General features: G+C 41.6%; 1 protein-coding gene across 1 annotated transcript in view; it reads left to right on the top strand.

Moving 5' to 3' along the window:
* LOC109932998 (RUN and FYVE domain-containing protein 1) overlaps positions 1 to 19,028 on the top strand; it is a 66,687-nt gene extending 47,659 nt beyond the window's left edge. The window contains exon 15 of the mRNA XM_048603970.1: positions 14,051 to 19,028. Within this exon, the coding sequence (XP_048459927.1) occupies positions 14,051 to 14,194 (144 nt within the window). The 3' untranslated portion in view covers positions 14,195 to 19,028. The remainder of the gene's footprint in view (positions 1 to 14,050) is intronic.
* Positions 19,029 to 19,534: the final 506 nt, after the last annotated feature.

Genomic DNA, 19,534 nt, shown 5'->3' with positions numbered 1-19,534 from the left:
TCAGCGACTCCAGCAGCCTAAAACAAAGCAGGACCAAGCGCAGGAAGCGGATGAACACACTCTACCCTCTCCAAAGGGTATGTTCCACAATCTCATTGCAATCGTAGAGCCATCACTCAGTCTAATGCTGCCAAAATATAACCATGTCAGTTGGGCATGCCAACATTGCCATCTCTGAAGGGTTCTTACCTACCTAATGCTGACAGTCTTCTAATACTTCCCACACTCACTGCTTTCCTATTGACTCACTGGGGACGGATCACTGCTTAGTAAGGCTATGTATGCTCATCAAGTGCTTATGCACATGTTCCCTTCATACTCCACTCTTTCCTTCCTGTCAATGCAGGATAAATGGGTACAGTTTTTTTTAAAAAGGCCCACATTGGCAGAGGGTTTCTTGATCTCTGCAGCATCATCAGTTTTTGAAGAAAATGCAATCTGGTTGACTGGTAAGGACCAAGACCAGTCTCTGCCAATGCACTGCAGAAGCCAGGGAGCACCATTGTTGTCTCCTCCTTGCAAAAATGCAGCCATTCTTGCATTTACACTATGCAGAGGTTGTGCTGCTTCACCAACTAATTCTTCCACAAAACTGATGAGGCACTTGAAGCTCTCCAGCACTAGTACCTCCTGAGAATGGAGCTTGTGAAACCTCAGAAGATATTCTGATAAAGCATTCACCTCACCTTCCCCAGCACAGAGACACCGGTTTCAATGGATACTTTATATCAGAACCGACTGTATTCTAGACAATGTGATAGATCGCACGAGAATGGAATTTGCGTTATAAGAAAATCGCGCAATAGCTGCACCATTTAAACTAATGGGACCAGAACTGCGTTTTAGCCAATATAGATAAGGAAAGTTCACATTTTACAAATAGCAGTCTAAATTCTTCAATGGCGCTAAAGCTAACTTGCATTGAAAAGACGTGCGTTATGGCAGAACTGACGGTGTATACAAGCTCACAATCCAGTGAGCACATCACTAACATGTCCACGAGTCAGTGAAACCTGAAGTTTCTGACATTGAGGACTGTCAGAGAGCAGGGTGATGCCAGGAGGCTCTTAGTGAGGAAGATCAAGAGGCATATGGAGAATTTTATCTCAAAGGTCAGAAGATGCCCTGCTCTTCTCCACCCCTCCAGTGACCCCATTGCCTGCAGATCAGGTCAAGAAAGGTGTTCCTGCATCTTTTCAGGAGACTTTCAGGTGCTCCAGTCCCCAAGGCCATAGAGGATACTTGTCAGTGTCTTCAAAGTCATCAAGGTATACCAGTCAATAGGATCATTCCACCCTTGTCTGTATATGTCAGGCCTACGCTCTGTTGTGGTAGGCAAACAAAAATAAATGTTTCTAAAGACACATTGGCATGGGTGTTTAAATAGTGTATAGAAATGTGACATAAATTGATATTTACTTTCAGTGTTCTAATGTTTGCTGTAGTCTCACTTCCTTGCAAGGCCTCAGCATTGTTGGTTGAAAAGGAAGCATTGCAAGGAAATTATTCCCTTGTCTCCGAATACTTTGTCTTGCTACGTCAGCAATGTACTCCCTTTCGTGAACCTAGCGGTAGCTCTACCCATTCCTTGGAAGAGGTTAATGAAGAGGTGTTGGTATTTGTGCACTTGCTGACTTTCTGATAGTGGAAGCTGATTCAAAGAATTTGCAGCTATTGTAATGGTACAGTGTAGGATCCTAACATTGCACAGGACTGTAGAGTGAGAGAGGGGGCAGAAATGGGACTAATGACATCAGGTGAGATGATGCAGACCTGAGGAGCCTTTTCCAGATTGACTGCTCCCTAATTGGCCTTCCCCATATTGATGGGATGGCCCAGAAAATTGCAGCCCGTCTTGAATCCCTGACTGTGGCAGTACCCACTCTGTTTCAGTAGTAGGTGTATACATTTAACATAGCAACTAGGATTCTTGAAGGATTCCTGCCTCCAAATTTCACATCACAAGCAGATAAAAAGTCCTTTGTTTTTATTCCAGACAATTGCACAAAATGAAACTGGTCCAAGCCAGCTGGTCCGTTACAGACAGAATAGTAAAATAAATCTGCTGTAGCTCAGTAACCCAGAACTGGGTGGCATTGGGGTTTCCCTGTGCCTCGCTGGCATGTCAGACCATAGCCCTGTAATCTTTAATTCTGAGGGCCCTCTTGGGCTACCCCAGGATCTTCACTGTCAGCTTCCTCTCCTGAGGTGACCATCTGTTCCTCTATCTTGTTGTGTTCCAAGACCGCTCCCCCCACCTTTTTGTTGAGTTGTAGAGAGTGCTATGATGGAAGTCACTCTGTCGGACTATATGTAATGCATATTCTGACCAATCTAAGCAACTGATTTTCTGGAGTCCTGTGGTCTGTTCTACAATGGCCCTAATGGAAGTGTGCACAGTGTTGAACCCCTCCTCCGTATCACTCTTTGGATCCCTGACAGATGTCCTGAGCCAGTGTAGGTGGTAGCTCTTGCCCCTGCAGATGCCAAGAAGGGCTAAAAGATTGAGGCAACTAAGTGTTGCTGAATCTAGGTGGTTTGGACCAACACTTTCCCATCTTCATGAGCTCTCTTCCACAGGCTGTTGTGCTGTTGCTAGCTCCTGTTGTTACTGCTGCTGTAGCTCCGAGCTGTTACATGAGTTGATGCCTGTGGTGCCTTCTGATTGTAAAATGGCCAGATTGATCTCTACTATCTTGAAGATCTACGGAGACCGTGTCATGCAGATTGGTCATGTATCTCATATACTTCTGTGCTACCAGACTGTCACACAATGATCTTTGCCATGTAGCTGCTGGCCTCCTCAACCAACATATGTTGAATGGGAAACTGCATCCTATGTGGCTTCAAAAGACAGCTCCTTGCGCAAATGGGCTGCTGTTCGCCAGGTTGAAGTGTGTTGCCTGGGGTACTGAATGTATCTTCCCATATATAATAGTCAGCTTGCCTTCAGGGAGGTTGAAACTAAAACTTTCTAATGTGGCCTTTGCATGCAAGCACTGCCAGCAATGCACATTCCCCTTTAAATCAAGCTCTTGTTATCCTTGCCCATGTGTAGAACCAGCATCCAGCCAGGATGCTTGACTCCAAAAGATCTCACTGAATGAGATTACTTAAGGACTGTTGATGTGTTGGCATGTAACAATTGAGGGCATTTACACCTGATTTGTCCATCCTTATTTATAGAGAATCACTTCAGTTGGCTAACACAAAATATAATTCCGACTACCCCTCACAAATGAAAAATACTCCCACACTGATTGCAGCCATTGTATTTTAATTTTGTTGTACAGTTAGTTTGAGACTTTCAGCATGAGATTCAACCTTCTTCCAAGTTTGTTCTCCTACACTGCATTTCTGTTTCATCCTCACTTATGTTCCAAATAGGACCAGGAGGCTGAACCCTATTATGGAGGTGTTTACTGTACAGGCAGCAAGGTCAGACTAAGTTGTTTCCTGCTCAAAGTGGCTGGTGATGTTGACATTACTGTGTGCAGACTCTTAAGGTGACAGTCCACCATACTTGCAGAAATACACAACACCTACCAATTTGCTATTTCTATTGCCCGCATGACCCTTCATATTTGTCTCCTTTGGTGTGTTCACGATCATGTAACCGTTGGCCCTACCCTTGCCCCAGATCCCCTTGACATCAAGCTTCCACAGTCTCTGCCAAGCCATACCCTTCACCTGATTGAAGCAACCTGGACCTTGATGTCCCTTGATCTCCCTTTTTAGAAGGCCATATACTCTTTGAATAGAATCCCTACAGTGTGGAAGCAGACCACTTGGCTCAACAAGTCCACACCAACCCTCCAAAGATCATCCCACCCAGACCCATGCCCTACACTATCTCTGAAACCCTGCATTTGCCATGGCTAACCTACACATCCCTGAACACTTTTTGGACAATTTAGTATGGCCAATCCATTTAACTTGCACATCTTCCGGACTGAGGGAGGAAACTGGAGCACCCAGCGGAAACCGATGCAAACACGAGCAAAAGCAAACTCCACTCATAACCCAAGGGTGGAATCGAACCCGGGTGCCTGAGGCTGTGAGGCAGCAGTGCTAACCACTAAACCACCGTGCTGCCCTTATGAGGCACTCCCTGACTTTTATGTTCTAAATCGCAATCACGGTATCCAGTTGTCCCATCACTAACTTCAGAGAAAATCTCATTTGTGAGTCAGCCACAGTAAGTCCTTTTCCTGCACAGAGCCTTCACTGTTCCAGACTGACCACTGGCCAACAACCCCCAGACATCCAAGCACAATCTTCCCAATTGGATTCACTGGAGCACAGGCTGGACTCATCCATCCTCCCCTTCACTGCTTTTATGGCTCCATGCCATTCAAACAGTGCCTTTCTGTGTTGTGCTTTCACAGTGATTCAACCATACGCAGCCATTTGGCTGTAAGCAGCTACCTGTTTGCCATATGGGCAAAAGTCTGTCCTTGAGTCATTCTCTGTCCCTTGTTTGCTATGTGTCAGTTGGGCTTGGAGATTGCATGCCTTGATCACTTCAATACACTGTACTTGGGAAAGTTGCGGTCAAACAATTGATCGCAAAATTTAAAGTAGTTTCGCTATAAGGACAATGGGGCAAGTATATAGCCTGAAGGAGATGAAGCTTGACTCAGCAGGTACACGCTTGCCATTGAGTTTCTGGAGCATTAAGTATCTATTTTGGGTTAAAGTTCAAAAGGAAGGCAAACTTAGTTTCAGTGAGTTGTATTTTTAATGAGATGTAAATGCCTGCTGATAGACTTCTCACTACTGTATCTGGTATTAACATACTCAACCTGCCCATGAAGGGGCAGAGCTTGATTGCTGAAGTTTTTCTCAGTGATGAGAATCTGATTTTCTGCTTGCCCAATTTAAGATCACCTGCTGTCCACTCTTCTTACCCTGACAGGCCTAGAAAATCCTACGCAGTGCTGGTTTTGTTTAAAAGTGACCTCTTCTGAGGGAGGATTGAATTAGCAAGACTTCTTGATATATTTATAAGGCATTTTTTACAAGTTTCAAAAGGTTATTTCTTAATACTGCGTTCGTGTGATGGTACTATTGCTTTAAGAGGTGTATTTTCTTTTTTTTTGAGGGTTAAGCCATAACGGCCAAGCTGCCTCCTCCAAGCCAAGAACCTAAAGTCACAGAAAATGGCAATAGATTCCAGTAATGTTTGTTTATAATTTTGAGCAATTTTAAGCAGCAATGCTGTCAGTCAATAAATATCTTGATAGATGCAGAGCTGAAGTTCAAAATATTCTAGCTAATGTTGTATGGACCAGATCAAAACCTACTTCAAATGTATCAAGGAGATAGCCTACACGTAAATTTTTCTTATTTTTAAAGGCAAGTGTCAGTGGTGTTCCAGGTGTAATTCAATTGGTTATACTTCTTGGCTTTAAGCAAAATACCCTCTTTATTCTTACCCTATAGTTAAAATCCAAACAAAAGAAGAATTGGTGTAACTTTAACAATATTGGAAGACTTGACAGAATAATAGCTTAATCTACCTACTAAACAGCAACTGTTCCAATATAGTAGCATCCTGTAAGCATACCCTGGACAAAGGCAAAGTCAGTAAAACAGATGGTCTCCCGTGCAATTCTGGCAGCTAAAAGATCCCAAGCCTTTAGCTGTAACAGAGGAAAGTTGCGGAAACAGAGGAGGAAAAAAAAAAAAAAGCCTTGGTGTATCTATACTGTAGCACTGAGCAATAGAAAAACAAGCAAATTTTGGATCTCTCGCAGTGAAATTCCATAGTTACTTCCAAAAAATGTCTGGGATTACACAAGATGACTATGACTTGTGTTATTTCATTTTTGCTTCCTGTCTTTTCCAAAATCAAATAATTTATCCTACTTTTCAAATATTTAGACTTGCCAATGTGAATTAAAAATAGAGAAAAAAAATCTTCATTTATACAAAGCTTTTTGCTCAAATTGGACAATTCCAGAACTATCCTTGAAGACCCCTCTGCTGTTTAAAGTCCCTTGTCAGTTTCATACTTTTAACCAAAAATGCTAGCTGATGTTCTGATATTTCTAGCAGTGGGCAGTTGCCATGTGGGTCACCAGAGGCTAGCAGGTGTCAGCATCTGTCAACATTATTCCTGTCTACAGAATGGATATTTTCGACCATGAGTAGGCCATTTACCCCTCAAACTAGTTCCACCATTCGGTCAGATTGTCTAAGCTTCTAACCTAACTCCAAAATATTGACCTTTGAATGATGGCTGTTAGATCTTAGTTTACAAAAGATATAATTGGGCTCAGATTTGTAACAATTGATATAGCATCAGTTGACATTTGCAGAAGAGTTCCAAGTGCGTAAGTGTTTCTTAATTTCACTCCTGAAAGGTCTGGCTAATTCTTAGGCTGTCCTTGTAATCCCAGAGTAGCAGAAATAATCTTCCTGTCTACTCTATTTGTTCCTATTAATATCAAAATCTTCAAATTTTCCAATTAAATTCTGGACAGGATTCTTGCTAGGCAGTGATGCGATGCCTATGAATTGGGATTATTGCTTGTTATTGGCCTCATAACCTGCCTAATTAATATGCAGCTTCCTGTCCTACCACCTGTAATGAGGAAACCTAAATGCTGAGAATTTCTAACATGAAAGTCAGAGCAGGTATCTGGTGACTTCAGCTTGATGCTAGCTTCTCTGGGCTGCCAGTTTGGATGTCTACAAACTGCATCTTGGGACACTTACCCATGTTGACAGACGCTGATGCCTGCCGATCTCTCGAGACCCATGGTACCTTTTCCAATCCGCTTACAGGACGCTTGTGTTTTAATGTTGCACTTCAGGACATGCTGGCAATTTGCATTGAATGGCTGCTGCAAGTACACTTTACATGCAGGGATACGCAACCAACTTGCAGATTGAACCAGCCCATCTTGTCTGTTTGCCTGCTTGCTCTCTTAGTGCTGACTCATTTTGAGTGTACCTGGATGTGAGAAAGAGAGGGATTGATTGGGTGGGTATTCATGGGAGTAGAGTGGTGAGGAGTCCCAAGTGAGTGAGTAGGCAGCACAGAAACCGTGTAGAGTTAAGACAGTGGGGGCTTGGAGTGGGTGAGTGTAAGTGAGGGAGGATTTTACATGTAGTATAATGGGTGAGTGCCGTAACACCGATAACAAAAAAAAAATGGTGGAAGGAAAGTAGTATGGATTTTGGAAGCTTTTCTTGTGATTTTCCTCTGCTCTAGAAAAACCAGAAGATTTTTCATTCAAAATTATTTTTGGATTATAGAAGTTCCAGTCTCTCCTTCACATTTATTTGGATTACAAAGTTTGTGGGAGAGGCCTGTCCGTGTGTTTTGTTGAGGTGTCGATGGCTTGAGAGAGTTTTATTTTGGTGTTTGCACAGAATTTGTAAGTTTTCTTTTCCAACTTGTTTGTCGAGTTTTCAGTTTGAGCAATTTAAATAATGACTGGGATCAGGGATCAACTTTGCTTTATTCAGATCTGGGGATAAATAAAATTATTTCTCTTCTGCATGTTTAAAATTAAAAACTCTGGGTAAGGGAAGAGTAGTTTTATTTTTAAATGGTTATTATAGAGTTTTGTTTAGGCCTTATTATTTAGAATGTAGTTAAGTGGGTTTTTTTTTTTTGTTTTTTTTTCCCAGCAGCGTGTCAGCAGTAATCCGTTTCAGACACTGGATTTGAGAAAGAGTGGATCTTTTTAGGTAAATCTAAGTGAATAAATTTAAAGGGGTAATTATGGCAGCCATTGGAGTGGTATGCCCCTCCTGTCAAATGTGGAAGAGTTGGGAACAGTTGACTGTCCCTGGAGACTGTCTGTCTGCAGGAGGTGTTTAGAACTATCTCATATCAGACTATTTTCCTGATGGAAAACGAAGTGGCAGCCAGATCTTCGGCACCAGAAATTAATCTTGTGCTAAGCAGGGTTTGTTAAGAGTAATTGTTACAGGGGACTCTCCTATCAGGGAGGTTCTACGTTTGTGAGCCTGAATTCAGGATAGTATGTTGCCTCCCTAGTGCCAGGGTTAAAAATGTCTCAAAATGGTTGCAGCATATTGTCAGGGGGAGTTTGAGAAGTCAGAAGTTGTACACATTGGTAAGAGTGATATAATTAGGGAAAGGGTTGATGCTTTGCAGAGTGAATATAGGCAGTCAGGTAGAAAGTTGAACGGCAGAACCTCAAACGTAGTAATCTCTGGTTACTCCCGGTGCCACGCACTGGTGAGAGTGGGAATAAGAAGATAGGGCAGACAAATCAATGGCTGAGGAGATGGTGCAGTGGGCAAGGATTCTGATCTTTGGATCACTGGGATCACTGAGATCTCTTCTGTGACAGAATAGACCTGAACTGGAAGGGGACCAATATCCTAGCAGGGAGATTTAAACTAGTAGGTGTGTTGGGGGTGGTGGATATAAGTGGTAATGAGAATAGAAAGATAGATGAGGACAGTTCTGAATTTTTTTTAAAAAAAGCAAGTTAATTAGAAAAGGCAGGCAAGAGCAAGTCAAAACTAGGTACCTCCTGAATATTTCAACACAAGGGGCCTTACAGGTAAGGCAGATGAACTTGGCCTGTATGGGAACTAGAGACTGGAACATCATAGCTATTACAGAAGTATGGCAGATGGAGGGTCAGGTCTGCCAGCTCCATGTTCCAAGGTTTACATGCGATGGGAAGGATTGGGGGGTGGTGGTGGTGGTCGTGGAAAGGAGGAAGGGGACATTGGCCTTTTTGCTGAAGGAAACCATTACGGCTGTACTTAGAGAGCATGTTTTTGAGGGATTATCCAGTGAAGCTATATGTGTGGAACTCCAGTAAGAAGGGGACAGTCACCTTGATGGGATTGTACTTTCGGCCCCCAGTAGTTAGCAGGAACCTGAGGAGCAAAAATGTAGAGAGATCTTAGATATATGAATAATAACGTTGTAATAGTAGGGGATTTTAACTTACCAAACATAGACTGGGACTGCCATAGTGTTACGGGCTTAGATGGTGAGGTATTTGTTAAATGTGTTCAAGAAAATTTTCTGCACCGTTATGTAGATGTACCTACTAGAGAAGGAGCTTGGGAAGTAAGGCAGGACAGGTGCCTTAAGTGTTAGTAGGGTAGCACTTTTTTCACATTCGTTTGTGGGATGTGGGCGCTGCTGGCTGGCCAGCATTTATTCCACATCCCTAGTTGCCCTTGAGAAGGTGGTGGTAGTGAGCTGCTGCCTTGAACTACTGCAGTCCACCTACTGTGGGTTGACCCACAATGCCATTAGGGAGGGAATTCCAGGATTTTGACCCAGCGATCGTGAAGGAATGGCAATATATTTCCAAGTCCGGATGGTGAGTGGCTTGGAGGGGAACTTGCAGATGGAGGTGTTCCCATATATCTGCTGCCATTCTTCCTTCTAGATGGAAGTGGCCTTGGGTTTGGAAGGTGCTGTGTGAGGATCTTGGGTAAATTTCTGTAGTGCATCTTGTAGATAGTTGCAGCAGTATGTACTGAGTGTTGGTGGTGGAAGGAGTGGCCGCTTGTGGATGCAGTGTCAATCACGCAGGTGCTTTGTCCTGGATGGTGTCAAGCTTCTGGAGTGTTGTTGGCGCTGCACCCATCCAGTCAAGTGGAAGTATTCCATCACACTCCTGACTTATAGACGATGGACAGGCTTTGGGTAGACAATGTCGGGTAGATGCCAGTGTTGTAACTGTACTGGAACAGCTCCGCTCGGAGAGTGACACATTCTGAAATATAGGTCTTTAGTACTGTTGCCAGAAAGTTGTCAGGGCCCATAACCTTTGCAGTATCCACTGCCTCCGACCATTTCTTGATATCACATGGAGTGAATCGAATTGGCTGAAGACTGGTATCTGTAATGCTGGGGCTCGTTGGAGGAGGCCGAGATGGATCATCCACTTGGCACTTCTGGCTGAAGATTGTTGCAAGTGCTTCACCCTCATCTTTTGCACTGTGCTGGGCTCTTCCATCATTGAGGATGGGGATATTTGTGGACCCGCCGCCTCCTTTTCCTCCTCCGGTGAGTTGTTTAATTGCCCAACCTCCTTCACGACTGGATTTGGAAGGACTGCAGAGCTTAGATCTGATCTGTTGTTTGTGGGATTGCTTTGTTCTGTCTATCATTTGCTGTTTGGTGGCTTCACCAGGTTGACATCTCATTTTTCAGATATGCCTGATGCTGCTCCTGGCATGCCCTCCTGCACACTCTGAACCAGTGATCATAGTTTTATTAGTTTTAAAATAGTTTTGGAAAAGTATAGGCCTTGTATAACAGTTAAAGCTTTTATTTGGAGTAAGGCAAATTTTGATGGTATGAGACAGGAACTTTCAAGAATTGATTGTAGTAGTCTGGCAGGTAGAAGGACCTCCTGAGAATTGGGAAGTTTTCAAAAGTGAGATAACGAGAGTTCGAGGCATTATATCCCTGTTAGAGTGAAGGGTAAAGCTGGTAAGAGTAGGGAATAATAATGAATAGAGATATTGAGGCTCCCTTCAAGAAGGAGGAGTTATATATTATTTATAGACAACTGGGATCAAGTGAATCTCTGATAAGGGGTGTAGGGGCATTCTCAAGAAGGAAATCAGGAGGGCAGAAAGGAGATATGAGATTGCTTTGGCAGATAAGGTTAAGGATTATCCAAAGATATCCCACAAGTACATTTAAGAGCAAGAGAGCAACAAGGGAGATAATAGGGCCTATTAATGATCAATGAGGTCAGGTATGTGTGGAACCACAGGAGTTAGGAGAGATACTAAGTGAATATTTCACATCAGTTTTTACCGTGGAGAAAGAAATGGAGGCTAGGGAACTTGGGGAAATAAATATTGATGTCTTTAAACAGACCACATTACAGAAGAGGAAATGCTGGAGGTCTTAAAGAAATCTCCAGGACCTGATCAAGTGTGTCTGAGGATGTTGTAAGAAGTTAGGGAAGAAATTGCGGGACACCTAGCAGAGATATTTGTATCATCTACAGCCATGAATGGAATGCTGGAGGACTGGAGGGTGGCTAATGTTGTGCCTTTATTTAAGAAAGGCTGTAAGGAGAAGCCCAAGAACTACAGACCTGTGAGTCTGATGTCCGTGGTGGGTAAGTTGTTCAAAGTGATTCTGTGTTAGGATTTACGTACATTTTAGGGAGGCAAGGACTGATGGATAGTCAGCATGGCGTTGTGCACAGGAAATAATGTTTCACAAACTTGAGTTTTTTGAGGAAGTAACCAAAAAGATTGAGGATAGAGCAGTTAATGTTGTTCACATGGACTTTAGTAAAGCCTTTGACAAGATTGCGCATAGTAGACTGATTAGTAAAGTTAGATCACATGGGATTCAGGGAGAGCTTGTCAATTTGATACAAAGTTGGCTTGACAGCAGGAGATGGAATGTAGTGGTTGGGGATTGTTTTTCAGATTAGAGGTCTATGACCAGAGGGGTTCCACAGGGATTGGTTCTGGGTCCGCTGTTGTTTGTAATTTATATAAACAATTTGGATGAGCATTTGGTAGGTATAGTGAGTAAGTTTGCAGTGGACAGTGAAGAAGGTTATCTAAGATTATAAAGAGATCTTGATCAATTGGGTCAATGGGCTGAGGAGTGGCAGATGGAGTTCAATTTGGATAAATGTGAGGTATTACATTTTTGTAAAAAAAGGGCAGGATTTATATAGTTAATGGTAGGGCCCTGAATAGGGTTGTCACAGAGACCTGTAGCTCTTTGAAAGTTGCATCACAGGTAGACAGGGTGGTTGAGGTGTTTAGCACATTTGCCTTCGTTGCATATAGGAGTTGGGATATCATGTTGAGGTTGTACAGGACATAGGCAAAGCCACTTTTGGAGTATGTGAATAGTTCTGGTTGCCCTGTTCTCGGAAGGATATTATTAAATTGGAGAAGAGTTCAGAAAAGATTTGCCAGAATGTTGCTGGGACTGGTGGGTTTGAGTTATAAGGATAGGTTGGGACTTTTTTCACTGGAGCCTAGGAGGTTTATAAAATCATGAGGGGCATATATAAGGTGAGTAGCAAAGGGTGATTCATATGTGAAATGAACTGCTAGAAGAAGTGGTAGATGCAGGTACAGTTACAACATGTAAAAGACATTTGGAAAGGTTTAGAGGAATATGGGCAAAATGCAGGCAGCTGGGGCTAGTTTGGGGAAACTTGGTTGGCACGGACGAATAGGATCAAAGAGTATGTTTCCGTGCTGTATGACTCTGACTCTACATGGTGGCATTTGTGCTAATGTGCTAAACATCTTAACCATCCTGTCTAGCTGTGATGCAACCTTCAAAGAGCTACATAACTGACTAAGCAGAGAAGGTAATTAACTTCCTTCACTGCTGGGCATTCCCCTAGACAGATCTCAATGATTTGGTCGGCAATCTTTGACCGTAACTGGCAGGGTCAATTAGAATAACCTCCTCTCTCAGCTCTGGAAGTAGGGGAGGCCTCTCCTCTGTATCACATCATTCATCAATACCTCCAGATGCCTGTCTGTCAACTGGGCTCTGATATTCCCTTTTATTGCCATATCTGGGGCAAATGTCACAAACTGTACAGCGCTTGTCTGGGTGCATAGCCTTTTAAAGCTGACATTGGTACCAGGGATAACATCCCAGCAATGGCATGGCCTTACGAGTATGGTGAGTGGTAGAGTTGGGCTAGCATTGGGTGAAATCGGTAGTTAATAAGCCACGTTTGGGTTGGTAGAGTGAGAAAACCCACTAGTCCTCAAGGAGAGAAACCCTCCCTGAAACTTGGTGAAATTTCCATATAGCCAAAAAATAAAAGATTGAGCTCATGGTTGCTGACAGGAATTCCTGGAGGTTCAGGGAGGTGAATAAATGTCTATGTCACAGAAGGCTAATGAAATCCTCCCAGCATCTTAACTGAAGTCACCTAATTAGCGAAGCAAATAATGAACTGAGACCTCCTGCCTTCTATTGATACTCTGAACCAAGGCCCTATCTGCTTTTCTTAGTGAATGTAAAATGCCCTATAGCATTCTTTTGAAGAAGAGCAGGAGACTTATACCTGGATAATATTTACAACTCTCCTGTTTGTTACTATTTTTGGGAGTTTGTGCAAAGTTGCCTGCCATAATTCCTGTATTACAAGCATGTTTTCCATTTGGAACTAATTGAGTATCTGTGACACGTATAAAAGTAAATCTTTGTTTTCTCGCGTGCGCTCGCACGCACACACACCATTTAATAAGCTTCTTAAAACTTTGAAAGCCTTTGCTCTGCTGTATTTCCTTATGCAGCTCGGTCACAATTTGCTTTTCAAGGGCCCTGTCAAAGTCTTTGGATGTTTTTGTTACATTAGTAATGATATGCTGTAGCAACACACATTTATATAAGTACCTGTTTGTACCACCCATATGCTACAATTGGGTTTGAAATAAAAATGAGGAAAGTAGTGTGGCAGTGCATTTTGAGAACAGAATTTGGGGTCTGTACTTTTATATCCTACTTGGAGGGCAAACTTTGCTTTAACTCCTCATTGGAAAGACGGTGACTTCAAACAATGCAGGTTAAAATCCCACAGAATACACTAAAGTGCCAATCTTAGTTTTTCTGTTCAGTGAGAGTGCTAACACTGAAGCAAGGATGATATTGTTGGGAATATCTGGTATCTAAGGAATTTGACTAATCCAAGATTAGGAATTCCATGTTGAGTCCTGGTCCACTGACCTAATGAAATTCAATGTGTAGTGGCAAATTGCTACAGCTGAACTGTGTTCCTTGCCTAGGTGAGGGCAGAAAAAAAGAGAGATCAAGGCTCCTGCTCTGAAACTGTTCCAGTTGCTGAATACAAGATACGTGTCTGCTTGTTAAATGAGATCAAATCTGGATCTAACACTGGAATATTCTTCCAAAACTTTCTGGGATCATGGAATGTCATGAGATCAAGTTAAGGAAATGAGAAGATATCCCTTTTGTGGGTTGATGATCTGAGAGGTGTAAAGATCAAGTCTTTAAACATGTCAGGTTATATGCATCTTATTCTAATCTTTTCCTTATTTTCTCTCTTCCTACCATTAGCATCATTGTCGAAACTGCGGCGATATCTTCTGCAACAACTGTTCTAGTAATGAGTTGGCACTTCCTTCTTACCCTAAACCTGTGCGGGTCTGTGACACTTGTCATACGCTACTACTACAGAGGTGTTCTTCAAATGCTTCCTGAATTCAGCAGAATTTGTAACCAGCCATTAGTGTGAGCTTTTTTCAAGCTCTATTGCACCAGTAAAGCTGTTAAAGAAATTAAGTTCTATATGCCAATATCTATTTCTGGAACTCAGAGCTGAATATTTTCATTTAACTGTCCAAATGAAAGGGCTTGCATTAAGTTATTGACCAAATTGACACTTAAATTGAATACTAGAATTGTAATCAAAATTTTGATGATTTGCTCTAAGGTAATACACCTTAGATCTGTCACAACAGTGATATAAAATGCCATTAACCCTATTACCAGATTGGTTTCTCATTCTTTTCATCTGTCAGAATGGTTTTAATTGGTTTCTAGTCAAATTGTGTAAGCTTTTATTACACTACCACCAACTGATGTAATTCCACTCAGTTACAGTCAACAAAATTGATTTATGTTGGTTGAAGTTAGTTATTTTTCAGGTTTGTAGTGCCATAATGTATTTGTACTTCAGAGCTATTTTTATGGCTTCATGTGCCTTTGTTGGATAATAAATTGCAATACCTGTATTGAAGCTCTAGAATTTACATGTATGAATTTAATAATATGGCTTATTATACTGTTAGAAACAAAATATTGTAGCTCTTACTTGCATTTTGTGAATATCAAAGCAGTCAAACCACAACGTTGCCAGAACAATGCATAATGATCTGCTGTTATTATGGGGGTAAAAAGTGCACACATATTTAACAAAAAACAATTGTGTGCTTTTTTTTTTTGAGATTCCTCCTTCTCATTCACCTGGGGGTCCCTAATGAATGTATAAAATCCTTTATGTACTATTTGTATATTTCTAATACATTTCACTTGAATATAAACACTTCAATATAAAACTGATCCATTTCATTCTCCTTGGATTGATGTTTTCACTGATTTGAGCTACATAGGCAACTTTGCAAAATATTCTCATGCAAATAAATCTACAGTCGCCTGGCAAAGAACAGGAAACGATGCACTTACTGAGATGTCCCTAGATTTAAAATCACAAATGTAAGTACAGAATGGTCTCTACAGCTTGCTTTTTTATTGAGGGTGTTATGACTAGTCCCTGGGTGACTATGATTATGGACAAAACCTCCCCAAACTGATATGTTTCCAGACAGGAGAGAGGAAATTACTCCCCCTTTTCTTATTCAAATCCTCTTGCCTCTAATTGGTTGCAGCAAGGTTAACTGAACAGAAGGCATCTTTTCCCTCTTGGATGCCTGTTACAGTTCCAAAGTATTCATGTTTTAAAAGAAACCAATTTAACCAGACCCTTTTAGGTTAAGGAAAGAGTGAGATTGTTTGTTAATTAATAAAATCACCAAGGAAAATAATAAAATGCAATGCATACACCTACTTGAAATGAGGAGTGCAGAAAGACAGTTTGAAAAAGACATAAATCAGTCTTTGGCTTTAAAGGAGCTTTAGATGGTGGGGAGAGGCAGGACTAGAAGAATAGGTCAGATGTGCTGTGAGTGAGGGGAAGGGCAATGTTAAATCCAGTCTAATAAGAATAACCTGGCCCTGCCTGTTCGTGAACATGGTGGGGCTAGCAATCTGAAGTGTATTTATTTTAATGCAAGAACTACAACCAGTGAGGCTGCTGAGTTCAGCCTGGATTACTACATAGGACTGTGATATGGTAGCCATTATAGAAATTTGGTTGAGCAAAAGGGCAGAACTGACAGTTCAACATGCCATGATTTAGATGTTTCAGGTGACTTAGAAAGGAATGTAAATGGTGGAGAAATTTCATTACTGATAAGGACAATGTCACAGCTGCAGAGAGGACATCCTGGGGGCGGTGGGGGTGGTGGTGATTATCCATACGGTAGAACTCTAGAATAAGAAAACTGCAATCACAATGAGGAGACCTTCCAATAACCAGCAGGAGATAGAGGAAGTGGTATGTAAGCAGATCATGGAAAGATGTATATTTTAAAACAAAGGTGATTTTTAACTTCCCCAATATTGACTGGCACTCCCTTAGTGCCACGGGCTTAGCTGAGGCAGAATTTGTTAAGTGCATCCAGGAGAGTGTCTTTAAACAATAAGTAGATAATCCAACATAGGAAGGGGCTGTACTAGACCTTGTATTGGGGAATGAGCCTGGTTAGGTGATTGAAGTTTCATTGGGGGGAGCATTTTGGGAACAATGACCACAATTTCATAAGTTTTAAGTTAGTTAGAGATGAGGTCCTTGGTTGAAAGTACTAGACTGGAGGAAAGCTAATTAGGCAGGAACTAGACAAATTGGATTGGGTGGGGGTGAGGGGAGGGGGGAGGTTGGAGAATTGCTGTTTGAGGCTAAATCTGCATCTGAAATGTGGGAGTCTTTTAAAGGCCAGTTGATCCAGAGTTCAGGATCAGCATATTCCTGTGAGGATGAACGATAAAGATGCAAGATTTGGGAACCTTGGATTAAAGAGATATTGAAAATTTAGTCATAAAAAAACAGGAAGCATGTGTAAGATTTAGAAAACTGAAATCAAACGAGGCCCATGAGGGATCTAAAGGAAGCAGAAAAGAACTTGAATTAGGAGGGCTCGAAAGGCCCATGAAATGTCCTTGGCAAATAGGATTCAGGAGAATTTCTAAGGTTTTTTTTTACATATTAGGAGCAACAGGGTGAATAGCGAAAGGGTAGGTCCATGCAAGGAAAAAGGCAATTAGTGGGTGGAGCCAGAGGAATGGCAGGGGTGGGGGAGGTGGTGAGGTCCTTAAGTACTTTGCATTGGTATTCACTAAGGAGAAGGACATGGAAGATGGTAAAATTAGGGACAGATAGGTTGACATTCTGGGGTATGTATATGTTTAAAAGGGGGAAGGTGTTGGGTGTCATGAAAATCATTAAGGTAGATAGGTCTCCAGGCCCTGATGGGATCTACCCCAGGATACTGAAGGAGGCAAAGGAGAAGATTGTTAGAGCCTTGACCATACAATATAGGAGCAGAATTAGGCCATTTGACCCATTGAGTGCTTCACCATTTGATCATAGCTGATAGGTTTCTCAACCCTATTCTCCTGCCTTCATCCCCTTAACAATCAAGAATCTATCTATATTTGTCTTAAATACATTCAATGTCTCCACAGCCTTCTATGGCAATGTGTTCTCCAGATTAACCACCCTCTGGCTGAAGAAATCCCTCCTCATCTCTGTTTGAAAGGGTCATCCCTTCACTCTGATGCTATGCCCATGGGTCCTAGTTACTGCAACATGCAAACGTCTCTTCCATGTCCACTCTGTCCAGACTTCTCAGTAGAGGTATTTCTGTTATAACGCATGTTTCCTTAATGCAAATTGGCTATAACTTGAATGATAAATAGTGGATACTGTGGATAATGCAAACTTTCTGTTGCATAGGTATAGTGATTTCCCATAATATAATTTTCTGTAGTGCGAGGTCACACATGAGCATAACTATTGTGTTATAGGAGAACTACCTGTATTCTGTAAATTTCAATGTGATCTTCATTCGTCCTTCTAAACTTCATTGTGTAAAGAACTAGAGTCCTCGACCGCTCCTCATGATACCTGGGATCATTCTAATGAACCTCCTCTGGACCCCTTCCAATGACAGTAGATCCTTCCTTACATATGGGGCCCAAAACTGCTCCTAGAGATCTTTGTATCCTCTTTAGCTACAGGGGAGGCCCTAGAAGACTGGACAATAGTCAATGTTGTTCTTTTGTTTAAGAAGGGCAACATGGATAACTCAGGAAATTGTAGGCCAGTGAACCTTTGATCAGTGGTAGTGAAATTATTGGAGAAAATTCTAAGGGACAGGATTTACTCACATTTGGAGACAAATAGACTTAATAGGTGTAATTGGCATGGCTTTACGTGGGGGAGGCCTTGTCTCGCAAACTTGATTGAGTTTTTTTGAGCAAGTGGCAATGATTTATGAGGGTAGGGCAGTAGATGTAGGCCACATGGATTTTACGATGAGGAGCCTTGTCAAATGCATTAGTAGTGTAATGGAGGAGACCAAACCCCCTCAAAACATATTAAGGAGATAGCCTAGATCCTAACTTTTATCTTATTTCAAGACAAGTGTAAGGCACTATATTCCAGATGTGATTTGATTGGCCCACTACTAGGCTTTAAGCGAAACACACTTTATTCTTAGAACACATTTAAAATACTAAGAAAAAAAGAATTGGTGTAACTTTAATTCTATTGAAATAATATATATTCTAATTCCTACTCATCAACTGTTTCCATGTAATAGCAACCCATGAACACACTCTTGGCAAAGGCAAATTCAGCAGGACAGATTTTCAGCACTTGCTATCTCCTCCACTCCAGGAGCAAGGAACACCGACAGAAACAATCTAGCAGTGAAGAAAGAGCTGTACGAACTTAACTGATAGCAAATCTAAAACCTTGGGTCTGTGTGAGCCTGAATCCACCAACTCATGCTTTTTTTGTCTAATTTAAAATACACAGTGAAAAGCAGTATATCCATTGCTTCTGAAGCAGATATTCCAGTGCCACTAGCAACACCTCTCAGCAAGAAGAACAGCAAAAAACAAATCCCTCTTAAAGGCACAGTACCATCACACCTCCCCCTTAAAAGAAACATTAATATACAATGATGGCGTCATTTTCAAAGACTTTAGTCTCATGGTATTAGTACTCTACATTACACTAAGACTGCAAATATTCAATACTACAGTCCATCTCAGTCCATTTCTTCTGCCTACGAACACCTCCATCTTCCTTCATCAAAGTTTTGCAAATGTATCGGCAATTATATTCTCTCATTCTATCATGTATAATTTTCAAATTGAATAGCTGTAACAATAAACTCTGTCTAAACAATCTGGTACTTCTATCCTTAATTTTTTCCAAAAACGCTAAGGGATTATGATCAATATATACAATGGTCTCAGATTCTTTACTTGCAATATAAATTTTGAAATGTTGCAATGTCAACACCAAACTCAAGATCTCTTTCTCAATGTTGGACTAGTTCATTTGATGAATGTTCAACTTTTGGGAGAAATGTCTAACAGTCTCTGTACTTCTTGTAAGAGTACAGCACCAACACCCAAATCTCTTGCCTTGATAGCCATCTTGAATGGCTTTGCATGTTGCTAACACCGGAGCAGAGGTCAACTTTCAGGCTATCAAATTCCTTCTGACACTCCTGCATCCACTGAAATTTTCTGCACTTCTTCAACAGGTCGGTCAGTGGAGCAACCACGCTACTAAAATTCAGTTAGTGTCATAGAGCTGTTCAGCAGGGAAACAAACCTTTCAGTCCAATTCAACAATGCCAACCAGATATCATAAATTAATCTAGTCCCATTTGCCAGCATTTAGCC

Source organism: Rhincodon typus, chromosome 12, assembly GCF_021869965.1.
Source record: "Rhincodon typus isolate 14 chromosome 12, sRhiTyp1.1, whole genome shotgun sequence".
Lineage (NCBI taxonomy): Eukaryota > Metazoa > Chordata > Chondrichthyes > Orectolobiformes > Rhincodontidae > Rhincodon > Rhincodon typus.
Note: the sequence above shows the minus strand (reverse complement) of the source record. Positions and strands in the feature narration are given on the sequence as shown.